Genomic DNA, 14,279 nt, shown 5'->3' with positions numbered 1-14,279 from the left:
GAAATATAGATGGAGCACAGGAGTAGAATCCTGAGGAACACCTACATTTGGAAGGATAAGCTTTCTTAAGTCCTTTAGGGAAAAATGCCAAGTGTAAACAAATCAGACAAATAGGTGAATGGACACATCCAGACCAATAGCTAAATGGAATGATTGAAATAGGGGGTAGTTTTTTTTTTTTTTTTCCTTTAACATCTTTATTGGAGTATAATTGCTTTACAATGTTGTGTTACTTTCTGCTGTATAACAAAGTGAATCAGCTATACGTATACGTATATCCCCATATCCCCTTCCTCTTGTGTCTCCCTCCCACCCTCCTTATCCCACCCCTCTAGGTGGTCACAAAGCACCGAGCTGATCTCCCTGTGCTATGTGGCTGCTTCCCACTAGCTATCTATTTTACATTTGGTAGTGTATATATGTCAGTGTTACTCCCTCACTTTGTCCCAGCTTACCTTTCCCCCTCCCCATGTCCTCAAGTCCATTTTCTATGTCTGTGTCTTTATTCCTGTCCTGTCCCTAGGTTCATCAGAACCATTTTTTTTTTTTTTAGATTCCATATATATGTGTGTTAGCATACGGTATTTGTTTTTCTCTTTCTGACTTATTCCACTCTGTATGACCAACTCTAGGTCCATCCACCTCACTACAAACAACTCAGTTTTGTTTCTTTTTATGGCTGAGTAATATCGATTGTATAAATTTGCAACATCTTCTTTATCCATTCATCTGTTGATGGATATTTAGGTTGCTTCCATGTCCTGGCTATTGTAAATAGTGCTGCAATGAACGTTGGAGTACATGTGTCTTTTTGAATTATGGTTTTCTCAGGATATATGCCCAGTAGTGGGATTGCTGGGTCATATGGTAGTTCTATTTTTAGTTCTTTAAGGAACCTCCATACTGTTCTCCATAGTGGTTGTATCAATTTACATTCCCACCAACAGTGCAAGAGGGTTCCTTTTCTCCACACCCTCTCCAGCATTTATTGTTTGTAGATTTTTTGATGATGGCCATTCTGACTGGTGTGAGGTGATACCTCATTGTAGTTTTGATTTGCATTTCTCTAATGAGTAGTGATGTTGAGCACCTTTTCATGTGTTTGTTGGCAATCTGTATATCTTCTTTGGAGAAATGTCTATTTAGATCTTCTGCCCATTTTTGGATTGGGTTGTTTGTTTTTTTGATATTGAGCTGCATAAGCTGCTTGTATATTTTGGAGATTAATCCTTTGTCAGTTGCTTCATTTGCAAATATTTTCTCCCATTCTGAGGGTTGTCTTTTCGTCTTGTTTATGGTTTCCTTTGCTGTGCAAAAGCTTTTAAGTTTCATTAGGTCCCATTTGTTTATTTTTGTTTTTATTTCCTTTTCTCTAGGAGGTGGGTCAAAAAGGATCTTGCCGTGATTTATGTCATAGCGTGTTCTGCCTATGTTTTCCTCTAAGAGTTTTATAGTGTTTGGCCTTACATATAGGTCTTTAACCCATTTTGAGTTTTTTTTGTGTATGGTATCAGGAAGTGTTCTAATTTCATTCTTTTAGATGTAGCTGTCCAGTTTTCCCAGCACCACTCTTGCTTCCTTTATCAAAGATAAGTTGACCACATGTGCGTGGGTTTACCTCTCGGCTTTCTACCCTGTTCCATTGACCTATATTTCTGTTTTTGTGCCAGTACCATACTGTCTTGATTACTGTAGCTTTGTAGTATAGTAGATTGAGGAGAGATAGTGAAAGGTACAGATGAACCTACTCAGGAGAGTCTTCACCCAGGTAAATCAAAAAAAGAAAATATTTTCAGCTTTAAACAGATTTTCATAAGAGGTCAAGAATGATGAAGACTGAGAAAAAACTGGTGTTTGATGAACAGATACTTGATGAGTTTTGAGAAAACACCTTGAGTGGTGTGGTGAGGCTAAATGCCAGATTGCAGACCATGAGATGAAGAAAGGAAGTATAGCAGTGGAGACAGTGTGTGTAGACTAGTCTGACAATAGGAAAGGAAGTCAGATTAAAATTACTGAACGTATATTTTCCACTCTTAAAAAATAATGCAAAGTTCACAGTTCTTTTCTTATGTTAAGAATGATATATTCACCATTACAATGTCAGTTGTCAAAAGTTTACATCCTTTGGGATTTTATTTCCTGAATGGCAATAACAAGTTTTCATGTGGGAAACCAGAAAAAGCCTAAATTAGATTCATATTTAAGAAATTTATCTTATTATTTGTAAGCACTTATTAACTAATTCTTCAAAGTTTATAAGACATATTAAGGGAGTTAATAAAATGATGCACATTGTTTTTCTTGATAAAAATTCTTATTTCCATAGATAGACGTTCAAATTGTTTTTATAAGTCTGTTTGAGGAGAAATTGAATTGTGTGAAATGACTGATTGTCAAGGACATCTGAGCAAATTATTCATTTTATTCAGAAATCTTCCAATGATTTTTTGAAGTTTTTATTTAATTTGTAGCATATCAAGATGTTAAGATTTCCAGAGAGACACATAGCAAAATAAATAAAATATTAATAAAAGCAAAGTAACTTTCTTATATTCCTGCAGAACTTGACATAAAAGCTTAATGCTATTCAGCTTCTTTCACATAGATAAATATACTCTAGTAGGAATTTTATTTCATAAGCTTTCCCAGTTCCTTTGGAACTATCCATAAATTGAAAATTCTGAACAAAGATTAAAAGAAGAAAAAGTCTCCTGGGTTTAGGGTAGAACATTTAATACCCACTACACAATTTAGAGGAGAAAAGGGAAATCTAAGAATACTCAAGGCCATTCCAATTGCCATATTTCCTGTGATAAACTGATCAGGAAATAAGAATGACTTTGCTGCATCTCACTGTTTGCTTGGCAAAACCAATTCAGGTACCAGAAATAGAGAGAGTAGCACAAGATCCATTCTGTCTGTACTTTATCTGGAGCAAAGCAAACAGAGAGGATTGGAGTGGAGCAGGGATACACTTTAATTGATGTTTACTCCATCAAATGTTGTTATTTCTGATTCAGTGACTGTGATCTTAGGTGCTGAATTACAAGCAGAATGCTGTTTAACAGCCAGCTTTCTGGGGTTGGAGGACAGTGAGAACTCTGATATGTAGCCTTTGCTACTTTTCACGTTGTAGATACTCCCATCATGGTTGATCTCAAGCTACCAAGACATGAAGAGATGCACAACCAACTCCTGCAAGCAGGAACAAGCCAGTTCCAATACACTGCTAGAATAGCCATGAATATTTCAAAAGATAAGTAAGAAAAACGAATTGCTTCAGATTTCTCTTTGATGTTTGTATTAGTTTTCTGTGTCCTTGTATTAAGATCCTTAATCGCATCTGCAAAAATCTCTTTACTGTATAAGGTAACATTCAAAGTGTCTAGGAATTAGGATATGGACAACTTGGGGTCATTATTCAACCCACCACAATCTTCAAGGGTATACCATTTTTTATATTTTTCTATTGCTCTTAGGACCTGTCTTATTTAGTAGTGAATTAATGGGGTTGATTCATAAATTATGTAAGTATGTGATTCTGTGCATAATTCCCTCGACACAATTCTTGGTTTAAAAATAAACCCGTTGCCTACATATACATTCTTAGCTGATGACTTTGTCTGTAGTTCATTTTAAAAAAATGCCATCAGACTTCCCACCAACAAATATTAGGTTATCTGCATCTATAGTCTTTTTACTTTTCTCCCCACTGTGACAACTGATGAATTCTCTAACAAAGGCCAATCTTTCTGCATGCATTCTGAATCTATTCCCATTCATTATCCAAGTTACTTCCTCAATTCTTTTTCTCGCTCCTGCACTATCCAACTCCAGGGATGGCAAAAGGACCCAAGGACTGTTTTTATTTTTCTTTCTTTTCTTTTTTTAATTTTTCTTTCTTTTCTTTTTTTATTATCCTCCCTGTATCACTTTGGAGCCACTATAGCCCTAGAGAAGGGTCTGAAGAAAAGCTGCCTTAGGAAGGAGTGAGATCTTACAGGAGAAGATTCCATCTGGACCAGAAGAGGAGTGAGGAGCCTGGTGCTGTACACAGTGGATTGTGGGAAAATGCTTTGCTCTTTCTTTTTTTTTTTTTTGCTCTATCTTCTTGAAGAAGTGAACCTATTATCAGAATGCAATGTTCTTTTCTATCCCTAGAGATGCATTTAATATCTTGTATGATATTCATAGACCAATTTAAACTTCTTTTTGTTTTTAGTTCATATTTGTTTCTATATGTTTTCCATCCTTTCACTTTAATACTTGTAAAGTTTTTAGAACAATGCCTCACATGTACCAATTCATTATAAATGTTGATTGAATAAAAATAAAATAAAATAAAATAAAGTCTTCAGAATTGGGCTGAGAATTCTAATGAGAGCAGAAATGAAAGTATGAACTTGCCAGGCATCAGACCGAGATAGTGAGACCTTGAAGGGAGACCAAGACAGTAGTGTTGAGAGAGAGGCAGAGGTGTGTCGAGGGAGAGATATAGCAGTTGTAGGAATAAAAACTTGGCAAAAGAGAGAAGTTGTTAAAGGGCGGTGTTTAATAAATTTTGCTGTTTTGCAGAATGCTGCCTCCACGTTCATTACCCTCCAAACCATTAGTAAAATTCTGTATTACCTATAATAGTTTTGGAGCTAGATTTGTTTGTTTTGTTTACAATGCAATGGCCTGTGAGACTGGCTCCATGGGGCACTGGACAGGCAGACAGATCCTAGGATGCTTGGTTACACTCAGTTTTTAGGGTAATATCTTCCCTTGTATTATATTGTATGCTACCTAAGGACAATTATTGCATTTGTTTTTCCTTCCATTATATCCTCACTACTTAATGAATTATCTGACACATAGCAGGCATGCAATATACATTTGTAAATGTGTAAAGATAGTTTTCCACAGTACCAGCAGAGGAAAATCTGATCACGTCACTCATGTACTTCCAATCTTCTAAAGCTCCCCACTCTGTATTTTGGACAACTTTTGTGTGTTTGAATGATCTTGACCAGAATTTTTACTCCTGCAACAATCACTGCAACCAGGTCTTTGTAGGTGTAACTAGTTTCACTCAGTTGCAACTTGAGGTCATCCTGTAAATGCATGGGAGTTAACTGCCTGTGGAGTCACCCTCAGGGATGGAAGCCCATTGATATGTCTGCCAAGGAGATAATTCTGAGTGTATTTCATAAGGCTCTGGTCCTGTGCGACCAAGCTCCAGCTGCCTGTAGAAGTGGTCATCTCCATAATGCAACCTCCCTTTTCACAAGTTCATTCCTCAAACCCACCCCATTCCACACTCCTGCTCTCTGTGATAAATTTCAAATAAACTACCTACAAACAAATTTTGTTTCAAGCTTTGCTTTAAGAGCATCCAAGCCAAGACATTTTCCAATAGTTTAGTTTATAAAGTAAAATTTTATTTGTCCTTGAAGGGAAATAATCTGCCTATGTATATAGCCTCTGTTATTTTTAGAAAGGCCTACTTTTTTCAAAGAAGTGTAAAAACACAATATTCTGAAATGATTTTTATAGCTAACTCTATGGTCACAGCAGATTAAATGTAATTTTTATATTCAAACCCCTGCAGAGGTGTTTGTCAAGTTTGCAGAAATATCCATTATAATGCCTGTCTCTGCAATGAGAGGTTTGTAAAACCCAGCAGGAATTGTAGCTGACTGTGATGCAAATAATGGAATCATCCACAATCATATTCCATTTTTATTTTCAGACTAAGTGTTTAATATAAGCCACCTACTTGGAAAGCATTCAAGAATATGTCCTTCCTATGAACATGGTCTTCAATTTTTTTTTTGAAGAGAGATCAAATAGTAATATAAAAGTTTTTTGAATTAAGAACAATTCTAGTCTAATCAATGCCTTTCTACACTAATTTAAATTTTCCTGCTTTTTGCATATTATCTTGATATAAATTCTATAACCATGCAGTAAGCTCAGTAATTTTTAATAGAAACTGTTAATTTAGCATTGCATATAAACGTTAAGTCTGAGAGGCTTGGACATTGTTGTGTGTTTCCCAATTCTGTAGAATTGGTTCCCTTCCGAGGTGAGGGTGCGGGTCCGGGTGGCAGGGAGAGGTGGGTCGACAGTCAGCTCTGCTTTGGTGTGAGGGCAAGGAACTGGCTGTCAGGCTGTGGACACTCATGTGCCAGAATGAGAAGGTTTTGCATTCTGTGCCACTATTCACATTAAGAACTTTAGCTTTCCAGGGAAAGTTCACTCATGTTGTTAAGAGACAAGCCCTTTGGTCTTTTTGCATGTAAGGAGAGGGAAGAGAATGGATTCCAATATTTCACTGAAACAGACGTTCAACGTATATACCTTCAGTCCCCCTTTGGCCCCATTTCTTTTGCCCACCCTTAGCTAACTTTGATTTCAGAGCTTTTTCAGGCTTCCGCTGGGCACATGATTTTTAGCCCTTTCTTTAGATCCCTTAAACTTTATTCTAGGTTTTAGTTACTCTGCCTGTTTAATCCTTAAACTCACATCCTCTCTTATTCTTCCAGAAATATATCAAAGTGTCTCATTTGTTAATGAAATGCTTCCTCTACTCATTGATGATATGAATTTCTTCTCACAGGGTCTCAGAAGGGAGACAGGAGACAAATACAGGCACCCAGTCCACCATCTTGAGCTGCATGCTCACTTCTCCTTGTTGAAATACTCATTTTTCTTGGCTTGATACTACACTATTGTTTTTCCTATTATCTCTCTGACTTCTCCTTCTCATTATCCTTTGTAGGATTTTCATTTTTAACCTTTCCAAAGCAATTTGGACTACTCAAGGCTTGGTCCTAAGCTCACTTCTCTTTCATACGCATTTCATGGGCTTTCTTAACCACAATATTGGTTTTATTTATCATTTGCATTGTGATGACTCATGTTCATATTTCAACACTATTATTGAAACTATGAATTGTATTTGTAGAGCAAAATTTTAAGAGAAATTACATCCAAACTGTATCACAATATTATTTTCTTGTTATATTCAAAGTTTCACTTATGAAAAGCACATCTAGTAGAGCACATATATCTACAAATAGCTTAAAAATCTGTAACAATATGATGTTGAATGATAATTATATAGTAATAACTTGTTAACATCTATTTATTTTAAGCTTTTACAGTTAGTCTATGGGAAAGTTTAGAACACTTGGTTGCATTTGCAGGAGAGAATGTCAGAGTAAAAGTGGAAGACAAAAGGACATAAAAGTAGTGTAAGAAAGGTAAAGGAAAAAGTAGGAATAAAACTATCACTTTATAGAATAGAAAGTCAAGAATTATTTTCAAGAGTTAAAAGGATAGTAGAGATTTAAGCACATTGTCAAGGTTAAAAAGGAAACAACAGAAAAATATTATTTAAATATAAAAGAGGGGAGGATAGAAGAAGCAGATGTACATCATATGTTATTGTCTAAACTTGATTAAACAAGAAGCACAGATATTTCCTAGCATTATATGAGAACCTCATGAAGAAAAATAGGAGAAATTAAAAAGTTAGCTTTAGGGAGTGGGATTGGATGGAAGGGAGGTGTGTGGGTTTGCTTTTTCTTTCCCCTTCTTATCAGCACTTATAAACCACTACATTCCCTTGACAACGGTGTATTACTATGATAAAAAGTAAAAATTAGTAGACAATCACCAAGAAAACAATAATCTCAGATAATTTACAGAAAGAAGAAATATGAATTTTCTAACTTCTCTCACAAAATCTTAAATAAGACTGTCATTGAATGATGTAATTGAAATTTAGCAGGTGTTTTCCACCTGTTTCTTTTTAACTTAAATGTTAACTTTAAAATAACAGTTTTATTTTACTTGTGTGCATTGTTTTATTGAGCCTTTCATATAGTACTGCACAAATAATGATTTTTTGAAAATATAGATGTTTGTAAAATAAAAATAAGTCAGCAGTTTCAACTGCTTCAGTAAATTCAATTAACATGACCAAAAATATTTATTAGTTTAGTGACACAGTATTGGTTACATAAGGAACAAAGACTAACAGTGTGATGTTCTGAAAAGGCCAGTGGGAATGAAAATCAGCAGTCAAGGATGGAGGGATTGGTTTTAATAGTAGGAGGGACAGTAGAGTATCTCTACTGAAATTAAATAAGGGAAGAACAGTATGGATGAAGATGTATCAATAGTTAGATTTGAAATTCCATTAGTAGGAAAATAAATTTGTTACTTAAATAGTTTTTGTAAAGCAGTGGGGAAGGAGGGAGGCTGTCCAGTTTGAGAAAAACAAAGAAGATTCCAAAAACTTTTGGGACAGTTCCAAATTAACCATCCACAGAAACTTACTAGGACTGAGTGGCAATATTGAAGTTGTTGATCATGAATCCCTGGCAGGTGTAACTCTCTAGCAGCTTTCAGATTCCAAGGCAGTCACAAATTAAGGGTATAGTGAGTTCATTAGGAGTGGGGTTTTGCCCAGGAAGAGCAATAGAATCAGAAGGGCAAAGGAGTTAAAATAGCAGCAAACAAATTACTCTAATTATTCTTGAAATGTTTGACTATAGAAGGTATAAGGCAAAGTTAAGTGATACATCTGGGCCATGAAATCAAAGAAGTGCAAGAGACTGTTGAACATGGGTCCTGAGCTTTTAAATCACCAGTGAAGGTGGTGTCAATTTTTGTATTCTTACTTTACATGTGCTCCTCTCCCTTGTGAAGGTCAATGTAACGTTTAGGTTTGGTGCATGAAAAGAAGGCAGAATAGCCTACTCAACCTCAGGCACTATCTGAATGTACGGTATTATTACATAAATGGATGGTGTAAATGGAACTAGTTATTGGCTGGTCAGCAAAATGTTAACAATTTTCAAACAAAGATGCTTCAAATTCTTGTGGAATTAATGAGAAAATACTCAGAAACTTTATGAAAATGGCTTATAGAAAATCACCTCAATTCTAAGCTATTAACTAGGTAAGTTTTCTAAATGCATATCTATTTTCCTTTATTCTTTTCACCCTATAGACATTCTTATATAATCTTGAAGTTGGCATAATATACACACAATCATAGCTTTAACTGTATTGTTGGAATACACAATGATAACACTTAAATCTCTTTCTCTAGCCCAGTCCTCTCTTGTGCGTATTAGGAATATGTATCAGTAGCCTACTGCATATTTCCACATAGATTTCCCATGGATATCTTATCTCAACACAGCCAAAACTGAATTTGTCACATTCACCAATTTCTCAATCTAGTCTTTCATCTGTCTTATCTCTTTTCATGAAAAGAATCATCACCCATTCGTTGACCTATGTGAAAGCTTTCTCCTACTCCGGAGCCTCATGTTTAATCATCACATTCTGATAATTCTACCTTCTTAATATCCCAGGCATGTTTTCTACCCTTCAGTGCTATTACCACTGCTTTCATTCTGTCCTTCCTCACCTCCTCACCTCTTGGCTGGTTAGTTTCAGTAGCCTCTAAATTGGTTTCCCATTTTTCATCCTTGTTTCCCATCTATTCCTCCATGCCATTACCTAGCAGTGTGACTTTTGGAGGTCCCTTCATCTCGTTCAAATTGGCTTCCTCATCTCTGAAATAGATATTGCATTTGTACTCTCTACCTGATAGGATTATAGGATTATTACTAATGTTTTATATATATATATATATATATATATATATATATATATATATATATATATGAACTCTGGCTATACATTACTGCAGCATATATTCTAAAACTAAGCATATAAAAGACTAGGGTTGAAATAGATTGTTTTTTAAGCTTCACAATCCATCAGGATTCTCGAGCTCACTTCTCAATAATACCTTCATAGCTTTTTTATTGCATGACAGAGCAAGCCATATATCATATACAACTGTAATATAGCACTTGACTTCTTTAATGCAATGCTTAACTGTAAATGTCTATAACTACAAATTGGGTGTTTAAATTTGAAGATACTTTGGATAGATGGCAATACCTATACTTATAGAATCATCATTTCTGCCTGAATTGCACTTAAAAGTTAAAGTTCCAACTGTTCCTATTATTGGAAAAGTAATAATAACAATTATAACTATACCATGAAGTATTAAAAGCTGAACATTCAATTTGAAGGTAGCTAAAATTAAAAAGTGATGAAAAATGAACCTGTAAAATACTTGCAATTCATACACATATGCTATATAGAGGTCCTAAAGAGCAAAAAAAAGAACTGTGGAATCTTTATTACAGTTCATCTTTTTGTAATCCCTCGCCCTTTTTGGCATTAGTGTAGTGTTAAGGTTAATATTTCTTAGCTATAGACCATCACTTTCCTATGTCAAAAATTTTATTCTAAGGTATGCATGATCTTAGACTAAAAGTGTAGAGTTTCTAAATATGCCAAATGCCTTTTTATTTTATTTGTGCTAGGTTTAAGTTCTTAGAAGAACACTAATACATCTTTTTTTTAGGTCTTTTTGTATTGAAGTACAGTTGATTTACAATATTGTATTAGTTTCAGATGTACAGCATAGTGACTCAGTATTTTTGCAGATTATACTCAATTTTTCACATTAGAGGTGGCTGACCATTTCAATCCAGTCCATGGAACTTACCATCATTACGGAGAGTGAGTGGTGTTGGAGGACTAAGTACTCGAGCGTTTGTCACTGTGTTTTTCACCAGACAAATATAGCTGCCAACATCTGATGTTTGGACTTTAGAAATATAAAGGTTGCCTGTCTCCTGGGAAATGAACCGCCGGCTGTCTTCCGCCACAAAGGAAGGGAACTCGTTAAATACCCAGCTATAGACGATCTCTGAAAATACACAAAATTCAATTGTTGAAAGACAGATTATTTTACTAACAAACTCAAACAACAAAGCTTTTACTAAGTATTAGATAGGTTGCAAGATCATCCGTATTTGATCCAGATTTCTATATCATTTTGTATTTTATGTTCAAAGAACTGTTGCTCTTAATGACTACATGAAGATCTGAAATATTTCTTAAGGATGCTCAGCCTTTATCTATTCATCCATGCACTCATTCATTCAGTTCTAATGTGTGTTGAATGTGTTTTAGATGCCTGGCAATATGATAGCACTGAAATTAAAAAGATGAGAGAGACAGTTTCACATTCTCAAAGATCGGTCTAATGGCAAAGATTTACCCAAACCTATGAAACAATGTGGAATAAAGAAATGGAGATGTATACTCTACTGTAAAGAAGACAATGGAGAAGGGCACTTAAACCATTATGTTGATCAGCAAAAACTTCTTAAGTTAAGAGATGTCTGAGCTACATTCATTTATTCATTTGTTCAACAAATACTAGTTGTGGGTCTTGATGGGCCAGGAATGCTCTAAGTGGAAAAAAAAAGTCTGTGTTCTCATAGAGCTTCCATTATAGTGGAAACTACAAGAATACACAGACAAGTATTTGTCAAGTGGTAATAAGTGCTGTGAAGAAAACTAAAGCATGTAAGAGAGCTAGAGAGTGGCAGGGGTGAGAAAGATGCATGAATTTATACTTTAAAAACTCTCTCTGACTACTGGTTAGAGACGAGACAGCATGAGGACAAAGCAGGGACCAGGGGAAGGGGAAGCAGAAGAATAATGTCCCCTAGTCTAAGTGGCTATTTTCAAAGTAGCCATGAAATATATAAATGATTTGCACTAGAATGGTAGTTAGTGGCAGTGACAGTAGTGGTGAAGCGATGAGAAGTGACTGGTTCTAGTAAAAATGTTATAGTGGAGTTGACCAGAATTGCTGATGGATTGATTATGAAATGTGAAAAGGAAAAAAAATGAGTCAAGGAGTAAGGTCTTGGGCCACCACAGTTTTGTGTTATTAGAGTGAAAAATCCAAGAAAGGAAGTAGTAAGAGAAGAGGTTAGAGAAAGTGGAAATTAACCCAAATTACTAAACACAAATTAACATAGTCTGTATGTTGTATTAAGGAGCTTGTGCTCTATCCTGGATGTTTTCTAGCAAAGGGTTGACATAAAGATGTACATTAGTAGGGTATTCTGGTGACTCTACAAAGGTTGGATTTAAGTAAGCGCAAGTTGCAAGAGGGAAAAATAGGATGATATTGCATACTGAAGGTAAGAGCTGGAGAAATCTGAATCAGAACCTAATCATAGCAATGAGAAGAAGGATACTGGCCCAAGAAATGTATAGGGAGTAAGACAAATGAAGAGACAAATAGTCCAGGAACAATTTCATTGTCTCCCTTGATTGACTGGGAAGAGGATGACACATGAAGTTCAGGATGAAAATAAATGAAGTCAAACTGGTTTAAGGAGAAAGTTCACTTTCAGGACATTTTGAGTTTGAGGCAAATCTATGTAAGTAGTTCCAGCAATTGATAAATATGTGTTTGAAGTCCATGAGAGGAAATCTATGGTTGGGAGTTGAGGGCATGTTGGTGTAACTGAATCATGTAAGTAGATGAGAATAGATACAGTGAGAAGATAGTTCTTTGGAAAGCACAAACATCTAAATAAAGGAAGGAAAATGTTCAAAAGGTAAGAGAGAAGGAACCATTGGAAATATTCAAGGGGAATAAAGAAAATGCAGTGTCATAGAGGCCAATGGCTTAACAATTTCAAGAGGGTTAAATAATGCCAAATAAGGCAAAAAGGACTTAATGGGAATATTTATAAATATAATAAAGGGAAAAGTTACTTAAGATTAACATGTGCTATGTCACTGAATAGCAGTTTCAGTAGATGACTGAAAATCAAAACCAGCTTGCAATTGAGTTAATAGAATATGAGAAATTGAAGGAATTATGTGTAGGCCAATAGCATTAAAATCTCAATAGACATTAGAATTACCTATGTTATGGCTAAAAGAGCAGATTCTAAGGTCCCCTTTCCACAGAGTCATTTGTTTAGTAACACTTATTACTTGAATTTTTATAAAGCTCAAATGTGATTCTAATCTACAGTGAGGCTTGGGAAGCCCTGTTTTATGCCTTTCTTTTCTTCCTTTCTCTCTTTCTTTCTCTCTCTCTCCTCCTCCCTCTCTCCCTCCCTCCTTCCTTTCCTTCTTTCCTTCCCTTAAATATATGAGTTCTTCTAATTTTTTTTTTTTAACATCTTTATTGGAGTATAATTGCTTTACAATGGTGTGTTAGTTTCTGCTTTATAACAAAGTGAATCAGTTATACATATACATATGTTCCCATATCTCTTCCCTCTTGCATCTCCCTCCCTCCCACCCTCCCTATCCCACCCCTCTAGGTGGTCACAAAGCACAGAGCTGATCTCCCTGTGCTATGCGGCTGCTTCCCACTAGCTATCTATTTTACATTTGGTAGTGTATATATGTCCATGCCACTCTCTCACTTTGTCACATTTTATCCTTCCTAATGAGAGTTTCATTTGTTGCTCAAACATCACTCAGGCATTTTTATGTTTTTGCAGTTTATTTTAGGTTAGGTTTTACTGGAGTTACCTCAATTTTTGTTTTGTATTATTAGAAATTTGGAGTAAAATAAAGCAACAAACAATCACATTAAAGACTATCATTAATTGAAATATCAGTTTTGTTATACTGATAGTGTTTGTTGAGTCAATGTTTTGTAAAATATTTTAGAATAAGAAGAAAGTATTTACACAAAATTGGCATTTTCTCAAATTTTACAGGTAAGTGTGTATTTGGGGGTTCAAAAATGCTTATTTAGCTTTTAAAATAAGTTTACATAGCAAAGCATTTCATAATTCTAAGAAGAATGAAAAAGTAGAAATAGTACATAATAGAAAAGCTGACAGTCTGAATTTGAATTGGATTTTCTACCTCTGCCAAAAATGCATATATTGAACAGGGCTAAATCTCTTTTAAAATCACTGTTTACTTTCTCCTATATGGTGTTTCATTCTCTATCAGCATTTATTTAAAATTCTTTTCAAACTTTACTCTCATAAAAAACAAGCATTCATTATACTTTTAGTATGTCAGAGTGTGAGGATTATAAAATGATTCAGTAAAGTAATAAAACACAATTGGCTTTGGAGTCATAGTCTTTAGTCTCATATAACACTTTGCTTCATACCAATTGTGCTTGGCCTTAAAAATATTTTAAGGTAAGCTGATATATTAAGTACTAAAATCTTAATATTATTATTCATTATCAGAAGCATACTGAGACTGTTTGGGTAATTGTGATTTTCCCATTCTTCTAAGGTTCTTTTTTAATAGTATGTTTAGCTAAGACAATTAAAAATGTTTTAGAAGTTCTTGATACGATTCTTCAGTGAGTACTCCCCAAAGTTTTTATGTTAAAT

The 14,279-nt window shown here is 35.0% G+C and overlaps 1 protein-coding gene across 1 annotated transcript in view; it reads right to left on the bottom strand.

Moving 5' to 3' along the window:
* CNTN5 (contactin 5) overlaps positions 1 to 14,279 on the bottom strand; it is a 1,403,535-nt gene that overhangs the window by 384,641 nt on the left and 1,004,615 nt on the right. Inside the window, exon 8 of the mRNA XM_057553585.1 lies at positions 10,598 to 10,801. Coding sequence (XP_057409568.1) covers positions 10,598 to 10,801 — 204 coding nt within the window. The remainder of the gene's footprint in view (positions 1 to 10,597; positions 10,802 to 14,279) is intronic.

This window comes from Balaenoptera acutorostrata, chromosome 9, assembly GCF_949987535.1.
Source record: "Balaenoptera acutorostrata chromosome 9, mBalAcu1.1, whole genome shotgun sequence".
Lineage (NCBI taxonomy): Eukaryota > Metazoa > Chordata > Mammalia > Artiodactyla > Balaenopteridae > Balaenoptera > Balaenoptera acutorostrata.
The sequence above is the reverse complement of the archived record's forward strand: the minus strand, read 5'-3'. Positions and strand labels throughout refer to the sequence as shown.